Source organism: Python bivittatus, unplaced genomic scaffold (assembly GCF_059951505.1).
Source record: "Python bivittatus isolate LINGU-HERP-01145 unplaced genomic scaffold, Pbiv_v1 ctg000080_np1212, whole genome shotgun sequence".
In the NCBI taxonomy this organism is placed as follows: Eukaryota; Metazoa; Chordata; class Lepidosauria; order Squamata; family Pythonidae; genus Python; species Python bivittatus.
In genome coordinates, this window is record NW_028277035.1 from 58,520,957 (window position 1) to 58,542,393 (window position 21,437).

Consider the following 21,437-nt stretch of genomic DNA (forward strand, 5'->3'; position numbering starts at 1 on the left):
TGAACACTATTTAATTCTGGCTATTATCTTTAACTGCCTTTCTCTGGAACTGGATACTTGAACTTTTTTTTTTTTTTTTAATGAAATAGAACCGTTGCTTGGCATTTCAGATTTACACTGAGGTTTTTCAGAATTGCCATAGGATACATTGTCCAGTGGAAGAACTGATAACCTGAAAAATGTTCCATTCATTATATTGGGTTATCACAGCATAAGATATTAGGGCTGTGCGATGCTTCAGATCTGAAAGCAAAAAAGATACAGTATCTTGGAATGTGCAGCAGTTCATGTGGCACCTGTTTGCAACTCCTTAAAGCAGCTGTGTTTTTTCCAGGATTCTTACTAAAACTCTCCTCTGCTTCCATGTAATCCATAGAAAAGATGTGTTTGGTTTGAGAGGTTGCAGATAAATGCTACATGCATTCTTCCAAAAATCTTTGACTTGTTTGTTTAATCAATTTATGTAGCTGCTTGTCTCAGCAATGGCTCTGGGTGGCAGACAGTGATGACAATAAAACAAATACATATACAAAAATTAAAATACGCAGCAGCCAAGAAGACCAACAATCATCCACCTAGCCATGATTGGTGAGAGTCGGCTTTATTGGGAATGTGGGTATACAAGTATGCCAAATAAATGAATAAATAATATTAGTATTAAACTGGGTTATTAATTAACTACATTTGATTCCCTGGGGACCCCAAATATACAATGTAAAAGACTTCAAAGAGGCCAATTAAATTTTTTATTGCTTGCTGCCAGCTTTTTATACCAGATAGGTCACTGACAATATATGAACAGTAAATCTATGCACATCAAGGCAATGGACTTATTCACGTGAAATACTGAGCCATGTACCAAAATATTTGATACCATGTAATAATTTTAGGTTGTTTTCTTAATGTGATTGTGTACTGAGATACACTGAAATTATGCTTGTTCTTAATCTAGATATAATGAAGAATATAAATTCAATATAGATTCACGCTCTCCTCAGTTAACAACAGTAGAAATGGGGTTCAAGAGAGATTTTTCTGAAAGAAATATCAGCTAGTGTGAAGCTATGAATATAGGGTTTGATTACATCATTTACTTATTAAATTAATGACTAAAACTGTTTTAAAGGTTTATGTGATTTACTGAGTTCAAGCATAATGGGCACATTGCCACTATTAATTCTTACATCAGTATGGAGAAGTTTGATTAGATATTTTAACTCCATTAGTTGCTTAGCAGCAGAATCCTGTACATGATTAAGAAATGAGCCCTTGTGAGTCCAGTAGAATGTACTTCCAAATAAGTATGTACCTTTCTTGAAGTTGGGCTCACTGACAAGAACTCAACAATGTTTCCCAGACGTTTGACTTGGCATAATTTGATTAGGCCTGAACTTGGCTGAAGATCATAATATGACATGGCTAGGTTAGAATCTTCATTGCATACTGTATGCAATAAAACAGTTGATTTGTTCTCTTGTCAACGTGAAGGTGTAATTACTTCTTATAGCCTTTATAATTTAATTCTGGCACTGCTTTCTATCACTTTTCCCATCATTTAGTGGACTTTTGCCCTGTGCTTCTCAAACTTGAAGCTGAGTGACTATTGGTTGTTTACCCAGCTGATTTCTTTGCCGTGAGAAACTCTGGTTCTTAATTCCCATACATGATGAAGGACAGTCTATCTGGACAAGCAGATTCGAATGAGGGGTGATGAACATCTCTTTTCATTTCTCTAGCTTTCATTCACACAAATATATCTCTAAGTCTCTTGTGTCCTAATTGCAGGGAATGGAATATTATTTGGTGATGCCTTTGGTGGCTTCTACATTATGTATTTTATGTGAAATTACCATACTTTATTTATTCACTCTCTAATTTGTTCCTTATTCTGGACATTCTTTAATTTTCCCCCAAAAGGTAGATGAACAACTGTAATGGTATGTGGGAATGACCGTGGGATACAGGACAAACAGACACAACCAAGGGAATGGTCAGATAAAAGTCAGCTGAGCCACAGCAGGAATGTGGGCGGGGCAAGAAGCTCAGAAGAGATTCTCCATAGTTTCTTGGGCTGTAAAGGAGATAAGGGCAGAGATGTACTTTCCGACTTGCAAGATTATGTTAATGTAGCTTTACAATTAAGTAGAATTAGCTCATCTGGTCATGTTTCCTGTCTGGTCCACCTCATAAGGCTGACAACCTATCCACAGATTTAGATGCCCTTCCTGATTGTTCCTCTCCTCTTTTTGTTGAGAGATACTTTTTTACATGGAAAGGGATATACTGAGAAGATGATATTATAGTGGAACATGCTTATTTACAGTTTTCCAATGGACATTAGCTTATGATCTCATAATTTTTTTAAACAAATGTCTGATGGCTTATACACCATTTCCATTTTTTTAAATTGTGCAATCTTCACCCACGAGTTGCTTATAAACACACACAACTAAAAATGTGATCCAAGCACACGAATAACATGAAAAGTTTTGACAGTGAAGTAGTATTTCTCTTTTCCATTGTGCTTATGTGAAATGATCTGGTACAATAGATGCTGTAGAATGAATGGGTGAGGGCTTGTGTATGCGCGGTTTTTTTCTGACATGATAAATGTTCTTGGATAGTACAGAATGCCTTGCCAAATGCTGATTCTGCTAACAAAAGGACTTGGTCTTTGAATATTTTTTGTAGTGTAGCAGTAGTTGGTTCATACTTGGTTTTCTAGACAACTGTACATATTTACCCAGAGTTTTGATATGGCCTTCAGTTATAGACATTTAACTTCTTGTGCCATTTCTAAGTAATAAGTACTTATTTTCTGTTAACTTTGAGTGTCTATTAATAGTCTTTAGTATTTGTACTCCATACATATTGCAAATATTAGATTTTTTAAAAATGCGCTCACTACAATCCAGTCTCTAGATTCATATATATAATTGAAATGTGTAGATTCAGTTCTGCCAGAGAAGTAGATTCCCTCCCTCCCTCCCTAGTGCCCCCCTCCCTCCCTAGTGCCCCCCTCAGCCTTTAAATCTGCTCTAGAAGGTTGGGGAACCACCAGAGGTGATTTGACAAAATGCAGGGGGAAGAGTTATACCATACAGCAGTGTTTCTCAACCTTGCCATCTTTAAGATCCCAGGGAGTTGAAGTCCATGCATCTTTAAGCTGGCAAGGTTGAGAAACACTGCCATAGAGAACAATTGAGAGGACCTTGGAGGAAATATGCAGAAACGATTACAACAACAAAAGCATGCTTTTAGCCTGGGAAACAGAGAAATCATGAAAAAGAAGCTCAGAATAGCTCTACCCTAGTTCACTGGATTATAAGAGATGGGGAAGGGAAAACAGAGTCGGGCTTTCAAGACTGATATCCTAATAATACTACCCATAATACATAGGCATAATAAAGACTGCATCTTTATGCTTATTATAGCCTTAGATCCAGAAAACACAATATATATCAAATATGTATATCAGACATATAGAGTAACACCTACACCGTATCTATAAATAAAAGTAATCATGAAATACAATAAAATAACACAACAATGATACAAATAACGCAAATAACAGTGGTAATCACTAAGACTTCTTCTGTCATAAGTGGGATGAATAGAACAAATAGAGGCACAGACTTGATCAACCTGGGAAGATACATCAGAGGTCAGACAGAAGAAGTGACTAATATGCTTCCTACTCTCTGCCAGGGTATTTCTTCAGAAGGGAATAGATGAATGACATTCAAGATTCCCTGGAAAGAAAGCAGAAGAGCTTGTGGCTTCAGGGCTCCCTAGAGACTTCCCCACATGGGCACAGTATGTGATGTAGAGAGAGATTTAAGAACAACATCTAATGTATATAATGCTTGCAAATGTTCTACGTCTTTCCTAAGTTTCATAGTAATGCATAGATGTAGTAACATACATTGTGTGGCCTTACACAGTCTTTTTTTTCTTTTTAGTACATTGATGTCAAATAGCACAAGGCATTTAGATTCATCTGCATGAGGGTTTAAGGTTCCACACGTCCTTTTTGTTTATTGCTTGGGATTTGCATCCACTGTCACACAAACTTCCACACAGTGCAGTTCAAGGTCTTCTCTTTATGTAGGGGGCCTCAGAGATGACTTTAGAGGAAATATGCACAAAATTAAATGTTGTTCTCATTATGATAATTATTTAGTGGTTTTGATGCAAAGTTTTAAACTCATATTAAAACTGAGTTACCATAAAGCACTCTAAAGAACAAGTTCTAATGAGGGCTGATGACTAAATGGCCACAATGCAGAAGTATACCCTTTTAAAAACAAACAAACAAAAAACAAAGCAGAAAAACAAAAAAAAATCATATTGAATAAGAACTGAGCATGAAATGTTGAGTTAGTTAACAAACAAAAAAAGTGAGAGGAATACGTTAAGGCAGTTTCCCTCAACCTAATCACTCCCAATGTGTCACATATGGAGGGTGCTGGGTGTAGGAAAGTTGAGATTAAAAGTTCTAGTGGAAGTCATGGCTGACTAGTTCATTGGAAGAAACTCTATTAAGAGAAGTGCTCCAGCTGGAAATTGAAATGTTATCATAGGCCTCACTTTTACTGTATAGAAATACCCAGTGATGGGTACCAACTGAGTGGTTTCATTTCTAGCTTCTCCTCCCTGGTGTTTTTCATTTTACGAAATTTTAAGCGAGGCTAATTGCTGACAAAATTATTTAGAAGAATGAAATGTGTTCACTGCCAGAAATAAATAGCCTTCTTACTTCTTGACCTATCAATTTAATAAGCACAGTAGTTCTTTAAGACAGTTGATTTAGGTCTTGATTTTTAAAAAAATCCTCGATCCCTGAGGTCAACACAAAACTTTTAATGGAATCAATTCACCTGTCATCTTGCCACATTTCACGTATTTCAATATATTCAGCAGAGCCATCTCTCTTATCCACTGTTTTCTTTAAACGTAGAACTTGTACTATGCAAAAACCACAGCTTCCATTTTCAGAATGGCTGATTGGATATAATCAAAACTACAGAAGCAAAAGAGTGATGCTCATCATTTATTATTTAACATTTTTTCTTTGACTTTAGTAATTGAATATTGATGCCTTGACTTAAAATTATGTTGACAGTAACCTGCCCATTTTTGTCTACTGTCATATTTAATCAAGTAGGAAGAAAACAGCTATTGATCTTAGATAATACTATCAAAGCATGACATTTATTTGTTGATGGTGAAAAAAAAAAACAATGTGCAAATTGAGGGAGAAATAGCCCAGACCCTGATGTGTTCCATTGGCAAAGAAAATGGGCAGGTGGAAGGAGAAATACTCTCATTAAAGTAATCTAGCATAGTGCCATTTTCCTCTCATAACAGAGCTTATTAAATTTTGCTGTTAGATGCATGCAGAGAGCTGAAAAAAGTCTATCGTTTAAAGTAGGAACTGATTAAATATTCTCTTCTTTCTGCTCGGTGTTTTGATTTATTTAAAAAAAATGAGATGTTAAGGAAAACTTTAAAGAATAGAAGTGATTTAAGCATCTTTACTTTTAAAATATGAATATGAAAAAGGGAACAATGAGAGAGCTATTTCCAATAAAGGAAGATAATGCTATCTCCCATGGTATCAGCCTGGCCAGTTCGATTCAGTAGGGTTGGCATGCTCCAGGTCCCTTCAACTAGACAGTGTCATCTCTTGGGACCTGGGAAGTACCCCTTCTCTGTCATGGTGTTTGCCCTCTGAAATGAGGTTCCCCCTGATATCCATGAAGCTCCCACCCTGATGGCATTCCAGAAAGGCTTAAAGTCATGGTCGTTCTCCCACCCCTGAGACTAGGTTGGATGGGCCCCAATAAGATGCTTAAGGATGTGGGAAGTGGTGGATTTGCCATCCGTTCTTGTTTTTATTTCCTTTTTATTTCCTTTATAATTTTTGTATTCTACTCTCTATTCTGTTGGCTTTATTATACACTGCCAGTTTGGAGTCAGGTGGTGCCTAAATTGAATAAATGAAATAGAATTAAATTAAATACTGAACTATATAAACCAGCAATTTAACCATAGGTTTCTGCTTCTAACCACAATGATTCCAAAATGCTAATCCAACACAATCTCAGCCATTTTGTCACTTACCCCTTTTGCCCCTCTTTGAGTATAGCCCATGACTAGGTTCACACACCACACTAAGCCCTAATGGTTTTCTTTGATTCTGGCTTAGCGTGTTGTACAAACCCAACTTTTGTAATTTATTCAACAAGCTATGGTTAAACATGGTCTGAACAAGATTAATGTGCGAGACCACTGATGCATAAGTATGTCTCAGTATCTTTCTTAACTGGGTGGGCACACTTAGCATTTTGAAAATATATGGCTGTGAGTGGTCTTACAAAATGGCTACTGAGGGGGCTTTTTCATAAAATGTCTGCTGTGATGTGCAGAGACACACACAAAGCATTCATTTACCTAAAAAACAAGTGGGTGAATTTGCTCTCTGTCAACTGCTCTAGCCTACAGCTGTCATGATCCAGCCAGGTATGACTATAAAACTAGCCTCTGCAGAATCTCTACCTCCCCCCCCTCCTTTATTCTGGAATTGACTTACTTGGTGGTAGACTCTTAGACTAATTTAGAAACTTCGTTGCAGACCAAAAGGGAACCAGCTACTACAGAAGAACTGCATGCTGCAGTATGTATGTATAGATATATCCATACATGTACAGAAAGAGAGAGAGAGAGAGAGAGAAATATCTTTCTGTAGGATGGTATTCTCTAGGATTAAATTTAGAATTTTTCTACTTTTCCAAGTCAATGGCTACTTTACAACTCTCTTCAAGGTCAGGAGGCAACTGGAATTTGTTGATGTAACAGTTCTCACTAGCCTGGGAACTGCTGGTACTTGCGATGCTGGTTTTGCTCCTAACAACAAAGATGATTTCCCTGGTTTTCATTTGTCTCTTTTTTAATTTAAGCAGGCTACCATAATTCTATCACAAAGCATTAAGTTGCAGCCAGCCACTATTCCAAATTCTAAGAATATGAGACTGGAAGCATTCTAGTAAAGTTAATGCTGGAGGTGACATTTGGATTTTGGATTTCATTTTTTTTTTTGATAACTAACCAGTCTTAAAACAAGAATCAGATGGGGCAGGAAGACTGCTAAGGGGAGTTATCTGCAGGCACATTGTTGCCCACTGGTACCATATTGTCTACCTAAACTTTGGTAGCAATTATCTAGAAAATACCAGAGGTGGTACACCTGGGATCATCAGCATGTAAAACCTGTACCTCTAATACATAATCTCAATCTTTCCCTCAAAAGTAAAACCCTTGCTTTCCTGTTGGTATAGGACCAATGAATTCCATTGGGCTGTATTCTTCTGTTGATAAGCCTCTAAATATAATTTACAATTATAAAAATGATAATTGTATAGTAATAAAAATAAGTGTGTGAAAGCCCTATTCATTTTCTCTTCTACCATTTAAACAATGGCATAATCCTCTTAGTAAAGCTGTCAGCCCTAGCTGGACAGAATGACTCATTAAATCTGACGGTCAGCTGAAATGTGAATGAAACAATGGATGCTTCTGAACAGCAGCTGAGAACTGTATGCTAGATAGCTGCGTCGATCTGCATGCAAACCACACACTTTTTTGGCAGTAGCACTGATTCTCTGCATCAGAGAAGCTCCACTTAAACAGAAAAGCTAAATTCCTTTCTGCAACAGATGCCGTAGGCCACGTTTTTTTTCCCCCCACTGAGAGATTTGCTGGAAGAGTTACTGCTTAATTTTTATTTTCACCCTCTGATGCCAGTAGCTTACCATTCAACATGTTGCCTATTGAAATCTCTTCAGTGGACCAGCTTTTGCCCCACATAATCTGCTAACCTAACCAGTTGTCATATAATCTCCCTTTTGCTGTTCAGAAAGTTCTTATATGCCAGCCTAATTTGTTTGTTAGATTTGTCTTCTTTACTAGCCATAAACCATAACTGACAACAAAATTGGAAATTCTACACTCTTTATAGCATGAACAGTGGTAATGAACAATAGGAATAGAGTTTGTTACTGAGGCATGCAGCTAGAGTTCCTTTAATGGGAGCATTGCTATGGAAATCACTGTTCATCTCATAACAGTTGTTCATATTATTTGTTAGGATGGCCAGTTGCAGACCTCACTGAAGATTATTATAGGGTCCCAATCCTTCTATTTGGTGATCTTTGTTGTACTTAAACCTTTTCTTTGGAACTTTTCTATGCAGAAGTATTTTGGAGCATTCTGTAAATGCTATTTTAAACAGTTTTCCTATTAACTGCCCATCAACTGTGATCTTAACCCCAAACCCCCAGCATAGGAAATAGGCATGAGTGCTATATGCGTTAGCTGAATGTTGATGTCCATAACAAGATATGTGAACATACTTACATAAACAATTTAGATAACTTTGTTAAAAGTATGCTGATTAACTAAATTAGTTAAAATTAATTAATTAATTAAAATAGATAGATTTTGCTAAGATCTTATGCTTTATGCAGGATGAGACTTTCCCTTGTTATGGTTATAGATATAGAAAGTGTATGGCCTGTTTTTAGATAGATTATTAGCTGCTGTTTGCTAATTATGTGTCAAAGCTGATTTTAGCATAACCAGGATATGCCCTGGATATGAGCCTGTGCCACAAGAATTTGTGGGCATCACTCACAAGGCCTGTGTAGCTTAACTGTTGTATTGTTGGTGAGCAATCACAAGGACAGTCAAAAGCAAAATCCTTAAAGATCCTTAAAAATAAATGAAAATAGCCCAAAAGAAAATGGGAATAAGTCAAACAACAAGGAACAAGAAGTCACAATACTCTATAGGAGCAAAAGGTAGAGATAGCATTGGACAAAAGGAATTAATCCATTTAGGAAACATGGAAGCCCTTATGCTACTGTAAGCTAAGAAACTAAGCACAAGTAAGGTCACAGAGTTGTATCAAATGGGCTAGCAGTAGGGTGATGTGCATTGTCTCATAAAGGGGATGCCGAAGCTGAGGCAAGTGAACACAGTCATATTCATCAGAAACTGGATTGTAACTTAGATCTCGAAGTCCAGGTGTTTCCAATAACTCCATTTTGAATGACAGAGGTACACACAAAAAATTTTGAGTTCAAATGATCCTGAGTTTGAAATGCCATGTTTGGATCCAAAACAACTACCTCAAGCATAAAACTGGCTGTTTCGAGCTTGAGACACTTCCAAAATGATCAAGACAGTCTGCTTCATGTGTGCAATGGGGCATTTCAATTTTGAGACAGGTCATTTTGAACATGAAACATTTTGCAAACCTCTAAAAGCATGAGAATGGCAAATGGATCCATAAATAGGATTAATCACAGTGTATAGTAACAATAAATATGTAAATATAGAGAATCACATTAACAAAGAAGTTACTTTTGCTGTATTTGCTTGCTTTCACAACTGTATCCAAGTATTGTATTGCTCTACCATTTCAGGAATAAAGAACATTTCTTAAATTCTATTTTGGGTTATTACCAAACCATTTATTCTGCCATAAAAATTGCTGTTGTAGAATTATCCCCAGCATATACATGAAAGTAGTGTTTTGGTATTTATCTTAATGCATTCCTTTTCTCTTGCAGAAATACAAGGAATATGAAAAGGAAGTTACCATTGAAGAAATTGATGGCCTTCAACTTGTGAAGAAACTAGCCAAGAATATGGAAGAGATGTTTCATAAAAAAGCTGAAGCTGTTCGGGTAAGTAGTAAGTAGTGCTGAGCCAAAACCCTTCCTCGCATTTCTCAGAAATCTTCCCCTCTGAAAAAGTGGGGACTCCTTTTTGGAAGTGGCATGGCAGGAGCGGTGGGATGAATTTACTGTTTAACCTGCGTACAAGGTGTTCAGTTCTCTCAGTAGCTTTCTGCTAGCTAGGCATTCCTTAAAGCGTGGACAGTCAGCAATCAACATGGTCCGATATCACATCACATTGTTTCCAAGCCAGTCCAGGGAACATCTATTGGAAAGTTATGGAAACTTACAACTCACTGAGAATAACATAAGACCTTGATTTTAATGTTTTAAAAAGCAAGAATGCACCTCAACTCTGAGCCACCTTGCAGAGTGTCATAATGAAGCAGAAAATACAATGAACATTTCTCAGAACTTCTTCTCCTATTTTTTTTTTTTTTTTGGAGAAGGATAATTTCTCATGGTCACCCACTGAATGATTATAAAAGAGCTCACTGCAATTTAGTTTACGGTAATGCTGTGGAAATGTAGAAGAACTCAGCTGATTATAGCCTTTGTCTTGACTTCCGCTTGGCTAAAACAGAAATGTTGCTTTTTTGATAGCGTATTTCCCCCTCTTTATATGTATGTTTTAAATTTTTGCTCTGTCATAGTTCCTTTGGAAAACACACATCAGTATTGAAGGTCATTTGCATATATTTAGCAGACTTTGAACAGACTTTCTTCAGTAAGGAAAGTCCTTGTGTCTGTTGTCTCCTATAAATTGTACACACTTATAACATCCATAGTCTTCAGCTCAGTCTCTAGTTACCAGGAGTTCTTGCAAAAGAAAGGAATTCAAAGACTGGGACTTGAAATTAGGTGTCAGAATTTGCCTGCTCATAGAAGTGTATGAATTATTTTGAAAGCTGTGTCAACAGTAATAGGAACATGGTTTTGATTATTGCTATTCCTCTGTTCCTCGTCTTGATAATAGCATTTCCATATGAATTAGTTACTGTGGACTTTTTAAGACTATTGTAAGATTTATCTTAGTTGAGGAACACAATTGAAAAGGGGAAGTAAAAGGCAAAAAATTCAGTGGTGTAATAAACAGGGCTCTCTGTGTTGCAATTACGTGAGACAACAGGAAAAATGCAAAATATATGTTTGATATAGGATTTAACTTCTTTCCTTTTAAAAAGAATAAGCTTTTAGACTTGGAAGTTGTGAAGGTATATCGAAAGTGCATGGATAATCCCTACTGAAATCTCTAAAACCAGAACAAATGTGAATAGATCTGCAGTGGTTTACAGAATTCAGTGTCCTTCATATCAAGCAAAATGGGAATAGGTGGCATAAAAATAAATTTAAAAAAATAGAATACAAAATGTAAGCATTCTTATTGATTTATTTTTTTATTAAAAATATGTTCTGTCTTTGAAAACAACGTTTTCCTGTGCATTTCTGTAACTAATATATATCTTAGGCATGTATTAATTTCATATAACTAATTTCATGCCTTAGGCATGAAAAACTGGCTGGGTAACTTTGGGCCAGTCACTCTCTCTCAGCCCAACTCACTTCACAGGGTTGTTGTTGTGGGGAAGATAGGAAGAGGAAGGAGTATTAGGTATGTCCACCACCATGAGTTATTTATAAAAATAAGAAAGGCAGGATTAAAAAAAAAATCTAAATCTAACAAAAACCCTCACTCAGTATGAAATTTGACAGCACTTGATCTGGAATTCCTGTTCTGTTTCACATACTGTTTTTTTTAAATCAGAGAATACATTCACAAACAGATGTTTAAAAGTGGCATACTTTGGCTTACATCTATTTGCTTCTGAAATGGTACAGCTGTTCTGCTACTTCCATAGCAGGCGATCCAAAATGGGTCTCATAATGTTTTACAGCAGTTTGGAATTTCATTTTGGACAAGTAGTATGGAGATGCTGAGCAAAGTATCCTTGTTTCCACCATTCCTTCTGCCCTCTATTTAAGAATAAACTTCCAGATTATATTCATTCATTCATTCATTCATTCTGGAGCGGAGAGACAACAAATTCCTGAGTAAATAAAAGATTGTGATTGCAGCATTGGATGGATTTATACAACCAGAGTGTCTGACATATAGAGTTTCAGAGCACAGATTTTTGAAACTGCAAATAGTAGGATACTGTCAGAATTTATAGCATTTAGGTCCTTTCAAAAGACTGGGTTTATTTTGAATACTGTTATAGTGTAACTGCAGAATTGCTATACATTAAAAGCAATTGGCTATGTTTGTTCCATGCTGTTTAGTTGGTGATCAACATTAACGGTCATACGGTTCTATGGAAGTCTGGTGAGATTCTGCAATTGCAGCAGGAGGCTTTCTGCTGCATTTCTAGGTCACTGCGCTGTATCATAATGTGGTGCAAAGATAGCATCCAGAGCTAGTCAGCTGCCATGAATTAACAGCAATCTGTTTTATACTATTGGGGAAGGAATAAAGCTGGATTCATTTCTTCTTGGATTAAAGAAAGATTGTGTCTTGTCAGTTGCAAAGTCTCAGTGAGAGATAGAGTGTTTCCCATTTCTTTATTTTGAAAGGTTTTGTTTGTAGTCACCAACTGTAAGGTCTCAAAATTTATCTTCAACTGTTTTGCTCTGCTAGAGTTCTCAAAATTGCTTGGTGTATTCTAGAAATCTATTTTTGGCTGAGAAATGAAAGGCAGTATAAAGATTTCCTTCTGCATTTTTTTATGATAATCTAATCCAGTCCTTGCATTAACATAATTCAGCTTTGACATAATTTTACCATTCATTCTGTAAGCGAACAATTTAATTATTGTTTGTATATCCAAAGGCCATATTGGAATGAAATGAAATTCAGCAATGTTTTTTGTTTAGCCATGTTTAGCCCCTTGTTATCTGGTCAATGAAAGGGCTTGTATTTTGCAAATAAAGAGAACATTCAGTCTACTATAACGATTTACCTGGCAGGAAGAGAAATAGTATTGTTGCTTCATTACGTTGCTTGTAAAACACTACTTAAGAGAAATAAATGAACTAAACTGAAGAGGTATTGTCGAAGGCTTTCATGGCCGGCATACGATGGCTGGTGTGGGTCTTCCGGGCTGTGTGGCCGTGTTCTGGAAGTTTTGTTTCCTAACGTTTCGCCAGCACCTGTGACCGGCATCTTCAGAGTGCAGGAGCACAGACAGGAGCAGTTCTCTCTCCTGTCTGTCTGTCTCCTGTCTCCTGTCTCTCCTGTCTGTGCTCCTGCACTCTGAAGATGCCGGTCACAGGTGCTGGTGAAACGTTAGGAAACAAAACTTCCAGAACACGGCCACACAGCCCGGAAGACCCACACCTAAACTGAAGAGGATTTGTAAAGATCATGTGTTAAATGAAGTACGATTAATCTCATGGTTAAAAAATACTGACTTCACTTATTCTCAAACATAACATGTTTTTACTCTTTCTTACCCAGCAGAATGTTAGAAGGAAATTATGGAAAGAGCCCAGGACTCTGTCAGCAGGGCAACTCCTGGAAAATAGAACAGAAAGGGACTGGATTTGGCCTGTGGGGTATAGCTGGCAAAAAAAAAAAAAAAAAAAGTTTGAAAAGGATACTGATCAAGCCACAGAAAAAGAAAGTCCAGAAAAGAGGTCATGGTATGTGGGAATGACCTTGGGAGACCGGGAAGAGATGCTGCCTAGGGAATGGTCAGACAAGAGGGGGCATAGCCTGCAGCTGCATAGTGGGTGGAGAAAGAGGCTCAGAAAGGACCTTCCCAAACTTCTCAGGCTGTAAAGGAAACAGTGGGAGATTTGTACTTTCAGACTTGCAAGATTCTGTTAATGTAGCCTTACAGTAAAGTAGTATTAGCACATTTGATTGTGTTTCCTGTCTGGCCTACCTGGGAAGGCTGACAAAGAGTGACCCAATATATCCCTATGGAAGAAAAGTTGGGCAGTAGCAGGAAGTATTGCTGACAGATCCATTCTAAGTTTCTTTGCTCCTCTTGCTCTCCTGATTCAGGGGGTGAAGCATATTCTGTACTTTCCAGTGTACACAAGCAGGTGCAACATGAATGGAAACCGGAAGCACCCACAAAGAAATAGCACATTACAGTTCCACCTGGCCCTGCCCCGTCTGCTTTTCAGAAGCATTAAGGACCTGTTTTTTCCTCAGGCATTGGGTCTGTAAAGGTTATGGACTGTTGAATGAGGTTTTTTCTCCAGTATTTATGCATTTACAGTATGTCTTTGTTTTGGCTTTGGTTTTTTATGTTTTTTATTAGGTGGTTTTATTGCATGTCTCTTTGTTCTTAAATGATGTATGCTGCGTTGAGTCATGTGCTGAGTGGGCAGTGATATGAATGAATGAATGAATGAATTGATTAATTAGATAAAAGACTTAGTTACCCAGAAGAAGACAGAGACATTTGTTGGCTGAAAGGGATTACGAAAACTATGCTTTGCTTGCTTTCCCTACCTTTAATATTTTATTATGGCCACAGACCAGAATTACAAATAAAAATGCATAAAAAACAAAACATGATAATATATTACAGTTAATGGTGGGATCATCAGTGGGCAGTCAAAGTCTGCCTAATTTTACAGACAGTGTAACAAAATTTAGCTAAGTTCAAAGAAACTGAATCATACTGATCAGATAGCAACAACTGTACATAAAAAAGATCAAAATTTCCCGGGTATTTTACCGAATAGGGAGTTATAAACTGGGTCCATGAGTCCTTATACAGAGTACAGTATAGCAGAACATGAGCTGTAGTTTCAATAGCCTTGTCCATAGGGGCACAATCTCAGCTCATATGGAACTTTTTTGTATTGGCCCTCCAAAACTGCTGTGGGAAGACCATTGCTGAGTGTCAGAATTTGGAGACAGTTATGTAATGTAAGTATCTTGCGGGTTTATAAAAAAAAGGCTTGACTGCTCAAAAAAAACTTTCTTAGGTAGAGCAGATTGGTCCTGCTGGACTTCCAGATCTTTGATACGTTGCTTAAATGCACTAAGTGCATGCTCATAGCCCATCATTAGGAACACCTCCCTGGAGAAGCTTTTGTGAAATAGTCCTGAACCATACTGATTTATAATTGTCCTCAATAAGGAAAGAACTCAAACCTATGGGAAAGAACAGTAATTTCAGCCAATGTGCTATAACATTAACAAATCCATGTACAGTGGGGCAAAAAAGTATTTAGTCAGCCACCAATTGTGCAAGTTCTCCCACTTAAAAAGATGAGAGAGGCCTGTAATTTTCATCATAGGTATACCTCAACTATGAGAGACAAAATGGGGAAAAAAATCCAGAAAATCACATTGTCTGATTTTTACAGAATTTATTTGCAAATCATGGTGGAAAATAAGTATTTGGTCAATATCAAAAGTTCATCTCAACACTTTGTTATATATCCTTTGTTGGCAATGACAGAGGTCAAACGTTTTCTGTAAGTCTTCACAAGGTTGTCATACACTGTTGCTGGTATTTTGGCCCATTCCTCCATGCAGATCTCCTCTAGAGCAGTGATGTTTTGGGGCTGTCGCTGGGCAACACAGACTTTCAACTCCCTCCAAAGGTTTTCCATGGGGTTGAGATCTGGAGACTGGCTAGGCCACTCCAGGACCTTGAAATGCTTCAACGAAGCCACTCCTTCGTTGCCCGGGCGGTGTGTTTGGGATCATTGTCATGCTGAAAGACCCAGCCACGTTTCATCTTCAATGTCCTTGCTGATGGAAGGAGGTGTTCACTCAAAATCTCATGATACATGGCCCCATTCATTCTTTCCTTTACACGGATCAGTCATCCTGGTCCCTTTGCAGAAAAACAGCCCCAAAGCATGATGTTTCCACCCCCATGCTTCACAGTAGGTATGGTGTTCTTTGGATGCAACTCAGCATTCTCTCTCCTCCAAACACGACGAGTTGAGTTTAGACCAAAACGTTCTACTTTGGTTTCATCTGACCATATGACATTCTCCCAATCCTCTTCTGGATCATCCAAATGCTCTCTAGCAAACTTCAGACGGGCCCGGACATGTACTGGCTTAAGCAGGGGGACATGTCTGGCACTGCAGGATTTGAGTCCCTGGCGGCGTAGTGTGTTACTGATGGAAGCCTTTGTTACTTTGGTCCCAGCTTCTGCAGGTCATTCACTAGGTCCCCCCATGTGGTTCTGGGATTTTTGCTCACCGTTCTTGTGATCATTTTGACCCCACAGGGTGAGATCTTGCATGGAGCCCCAGATCGAGGGAGATTATCAGTGGTCTTGTATGTCTTCCATTTTCTAATTATTGCTCCCACAGTTGATTTCTTCACACCAAGCTGCTTGCCTATTGCAGATTCAGTCTTCCCAGCCTGGTGCAGGTCTACAATTTTGTTTTTGGTGTCCTTCAACAGCTCTTTGGTCTTGACCATAGTGGAGTTTGGAATGTGACTGTTTGAGGTTGTGGACAGGTTTCTTTTATACTGATAACAAGGTCAAACAGGTGCCATTACTACAGGTAACAAGTGGAGGACAGAGGAGCCTCTTCAAGAAGTAGTTACAGGTCTGTGAGAGCCAGACATCTTGCTTGTTTGTAGGTGACCAAATACTTATTTTCCGCCATGATTTGCAAATAAATTCTTTAAAAATCAGACAATGTGATTTTCTGGATTTTTTTTCTCATTTTGTCTCTCATAGTTGAGGTATACCTATGATGAAAATTACAGGCCTCTCTCATCTTTTTAAGTGGGAGAACTTGCACAATTGGTGGCTGACTAAATACTTTTTTGTCCCACTGTACCTGTTTCGACTTTAGACAACCCTGCCTCCCTCCTTAATACTACATTTGGAACACAGGGGGCTACCTGGAATATAGCCCTTAGGAATTTGGATTGAACCTTTCTGGAGGAGTAGAGGAAGGGTAAGGTCCTAGATGGGCACCGGAGAGCAGTTGTACATGAGTCTTAGCTGAGTCAGTGCTGCTGGGATATGCTGTGCTCTTCTGGTAAAATGAAAGGATTGGATTGCGGCTGCTGTTTTTTGAACATTTTATATAGCATAGTTTCCCTGCCTTGTTTGAATAACAGCTTTAATGCTGCTAATGTATGCTGTTTACTTAAATTGATAATGCTGAAAAAGGAAAAGTACTTTCTGGAGTGTAGAAGGAAAATCCCTGCCTGCCTGCCTGCCTGCCTGCCTGCCTGCCTGCCTGCCTGCCTTCCTTCCTTCCTTCCTTCCTTCCTTCCTTCCTTCCTTCCTTCCTTCCTTCCTTCCTTCCTTCCTTCCTTCCTTCCTTCCTTCCTAAAAAAGCATCAGTACCTCAGTTATACAGAAAACGTATAACTATATAAATGTAATTTTTTCCCTTTATTAGTCTCTCCTTCTGTTTCTTGCCCTTTCTTCTGGCTACCTGGTGTTCACTGCAAAATTGATTCCCATTATAGGTGTACTGTGAAAAGTAATTGCTGTTGTACAGTAATTCAATTTCAGCACATTCACGCATCAGTAAACTAGCAGGGTTTATCAAGAGAAAACAGGGACATTAAAGCTTTTTATCATGAAATTCCACATGTAGAGACTCATTTTTTGAAAGAGCAGAATATCATCATTTGCATTTCACGAACATGGCCAATTGTGAATAAATATTTTTCTCGCTAAGGGTGTTTTTTTCCTTTTTTTTGTGTTCTTTTTCTGCTGCAGTCATTGACTGCTACAAGGTATTATTAGAAAGATATTGTTTAGGCTTGTCAAATGTTAGCTGTGCTGTTATGCATGCATGTGAAAAGTGTGTTGGTATGTCATATAACTTTTGCCTTGCTCCTCACACAGTCTCAAATGAACATAAATTCATTCCAAAGGGGAACCATTTTTTACAAATCCGATGCCATGCCAGCGCATGCTGGTTTTGGTGACTTAGCAATGAGAACTGTAGAAATAGTTTAGAGTCGGTGGAAGCAATTTTGCTTATAGAAACTGAACACTATTTTTTAGCTTGTGAATGATCTAAGGGCAGCCCCATATATGATGCACTGCAGTAGCCCAATTGAGAGTGATGAAGATGTGAATGACAATGAATAAAGCCTCCTGTACCAGGAAGAGGCCAATTAGATCTGTGTAAATACCCTCTGGGCTACGGCTACCACCTGCTTCTTAAGCAGGAGCTGAGAGTCCAAGAGGACCCCCAAATTGCGAACCAGCCTTGCTCAGGAGACAGCAATCCTGTCCAGAACTAAAGACAGTACCTCTCTAGAATAGATAGGCCTTTGAACCTACAGCTGATCCATTTTTCTGGGATTCAGTCTCAGTCTGTTCTTCCCATCCAGACTCGAACAGTGTCCAGGCAGCTGGACACCAGTTTTGTTTATTTTTATTTTGTTTGCTAATCTCACTATAAAATAATTGACCCTGTGTTTCTGCCCAGCAACAACTTTTCTTGGGTTTCTGGACCTCATTGCTGGGCTGTAGTAGAATCCCCTCAGCTGATAGTCCTGGGGAATTTCAACCTCCATGTCTTAAGGAGAGGCTGAGTGCAGCCCAGGAATTCATAGCCTTCATGGTAACTCCTAGGCCTGCCCCTGGTCACTTAATGTCATTTATGGGATAATGTTTTGCAGCAGGCTGTTTTGCAGAATAGTTGAATTTGGGAGGTGGTTAATGCTTCTCTGGGAGAGGACATGATGCTACTGACTTTGAAAGAGGGAGAGGGCCAGAGATACTGTAGAAGTCCTAACCTGGTGTCAAGAGGCTGTAAGAAGCTGGACTGATAGAAATAACCTCAGATTTATTTATTTATTTTCAAATTTGTATGCCGCCCATCTCCCCCAATGGGTGACTCTGGGGGGATTAAATCTCAACCAAATGGAATGACTGTTGTTCCAGGTGTACCCCTTTTCCATGACATGATACTTCCCCTAAAGGAACTGCTTTGCAACTTGGGTGTCTTCCTGGATTCATGACTTCTGTTGGAACGTCAAGTAGAGGCTGTCACTAGAGATTTGCTCATATGAGTCTGGTGCACCAGTTGTGGCAATATCTGGAATGGGAAGCCACAGTTACCCTCACCCTTAATACCAAACTCATGGATTACTGAAATACACTGTATGTAGCGCTGCATTTCAAAATAATTCAAACACCTCAACTGGTATAGAAGGTAGTGGCTATGTTGTTAGCAGATGAAAACTAATTGAAGAGAATATATGTAGCTCAGGGTTGAACTGTGGAGTCCTTGGTGCTCTCTGAGCTTGGTTGTTTGCTTCCAGATGTTTCATTACCTGACTAGATAACATCATCAGTGCAAGTAAGTGTGGGGTTTGCTCCCTATTTAAATACAGTAGTATATAATAAAATAGTATATAATTGTTTATATACAAACACATTGCAGCAACCCAGAACACCAGAAAAAGGAAACAGACTGCCTATACAACATCTTCCAACAAAATGGATACCCACACAACTTTATCAAAAAATGCCTGACCACTCAACCCACTACAGCACAACCAACACAGGCTGTGAAAAGGATAACAAAAGTATACCAAAAACATCTCAGAAACAACCAATGGGCTATTACAATCACACGACATCACTGTAGCACACAAACCAACTAAAGCTCTCCAAAACATCTTCAGTAAACCAAAAGACCCAGTGGCCCAAGAAGAAAAAACAGGAGTCATCTACAACATACAGTGCAAAGACTGTAACAACCACTATGTAGGACAGAGAGGCAGAAGACTTGCAGAGTGCATCCATGAGCACCAACTAGCAGTCAGAAGACATGATGAAAACTCCTTAATCTCACAACACATGGACAGACTCAACCATACTTTCAACTAGGAAACTGAGCATCCTAGACCAAGCTAAATCCAAAAACGCTAGGGAATTCCTGAAAGCTTGGCATTCAGACAAATCAGCCATCAATCGACACATAGAAATAAGCCATACAAAAGAGACAATAAAAAAGCTAAGAAGGAAACAAAAAGACCAGAACACATCCTCTCCAGCAACCAACACCCAGATAAGCAGGAATTAACACCAGACAAACAATCAAGCAGAAAACAATACCCTAATCAAGGAACTACCAAGGAGAAAACCACACCCCCACCAGCACTGGCAGGGCAAGCTACTGTATATAAACAAGGAGCAAACCCCACACTTACTTTCACTGATGATGTTGCCTAGTTGGGTAATGAAATATCTGCAAACAGCCAAGCTCAGAGAGCATCAAGGACTCCACAGATGAAAACTACTACTCAAATATTATACCTATTCTTAAGTCACTGCATTGGTTACAACTTGCTTTCGAGGTCCAATTCAAAGTGCTGGTTTTGACCTTTAAAGCCCTACTTACTCCTACACTCTGGGTACCATAGGAACCATGCAGGCAGTTGATTCTGCCTGGCCTATGTAAACATGCAGAAACAGTTACTGAGAGTTTCATTGCTGTGTGAAAACAAAGGAATATGGGCTCAAAAGCAGTCCTCTGTAGTTGCTCCCTATACTCTGCAATTGTTGCCCCTGGAGTCTTGCCTGGCACCCTTCTTATTAACTTTCTGCAAGCTAGTGAAAATGATTTGATTGATGTGTGGAGTGAGTGGTCATTTTATTATAGCATTGTTTTATTGTTGGTTTCAATCCAATATAACTCTGAATTTAAATTGCATACCACCAGGAGTCTAGATTTCTGGAAAGACCTTTATTGCTAGTAGGGTAATATAACAGAATTTGTAAAGCCTACCAAAGTAATTCTCCGGCACTACAAGTGTAATTAAGGTGGATTTACTCTGAGTCACTTTCTCATGCTTCCCCTCTTCCCCAGCCCTAAGAATTTCTTCTGTGATGACCCCATTTCTTCCCTTAATAGTCTTGCTGCAGCCTCTGTGTTCCCAAGATTCATTAGGCACACCTTTTCAGTAGCCTTCCACTCATCCTTTTGCTACCAGATGCTCCCTCCCCCAGCCACTCCCTATACACAAAAACATCTTTAAAATCTTTTTATTAGCTGTAAAGGTTTAGCCACTGGCACTTCTCTGAAGATTCAAATATGAGTTCGTTCTCTCTCTCTCTCTCTCTCTCTCCCCCCTTCCCCTCCCCCTCTCTGCCGTTTGATTCCTATCATTTGCTAGATAGATAGGTTGTCATGGGGGAATCACACTTGGCAGAAATATCAGGAACAATATTAGATAAGGCCAAAGGTCTAACTTCCTGATTCACTATCCAGATTCCTCATAGTGCAGGGCATGAATTCAGTAGTGCCTTCTTACTCATCATCTTTCAGAGCATCTGCTAATGACAGGACTCTTGCTTGAGATAATGGAGATAATATTTACTTATGAGAATTTGTATGCATTGGCAACCTTCATGAATCCATCGTATTCCCATTTAAAGCCAACCAAATGGTGTCTATCATAATTAGGATTTGTAGCCAATTCCACAGGTTAACTCTTGTGTTGTATGAAGAGATACCTCTTTATGTTCCCAAATTCACATCATTCAGCACTGTGGGATGACCACAGTTTCTGATATTTTTAGAGAAATTGTAGTTTTTAATCTATTTTTTCGATAGCATGCATAATTTCATATGCTTCTGTATAAAGTAAAATATTTACTTTATACAGTAAAGTATACCCCCAAATATTCTAATCTTTTCTGATAAATAATATAATCTTACTTAAAAAAAATGTAGTTGATAATTTTGTACATTATTTAGCTCTTCAGTATCCTT

The 21,437-nt window shown here is 38.4% G+C and overlaps 1 protein-coding gene across 5 annotated transcripts in view; it reads left to right on the plus strand.

Annotated features, from left to right (window-relative positions):
* CACNA2D3 (calcium voltage-gated channel auxiliary subunit alpha2delta 3) overlaps nucleotides 1-21,437 on the plus strand; it is a 577,343-nt gene that overhangs the window by 131,707 nt on the left and 424,199 nt on the right. For all 5 annotated transcript variants that reach the window (XM_088134187.1, XM_088134188.1, XM_088134191.1 and 2 more), the window contains exon 3: nucleotides 9,636-9,752. In XM_088134187.1, coding sequence (XP_087990313.1) covers nucleotides 9,636-9,752 — 117 coding nt within the window. The remainder of the gene's footprint in view (nucleotides 1-9,635; nucleotides 9,753-21,437) is intronic.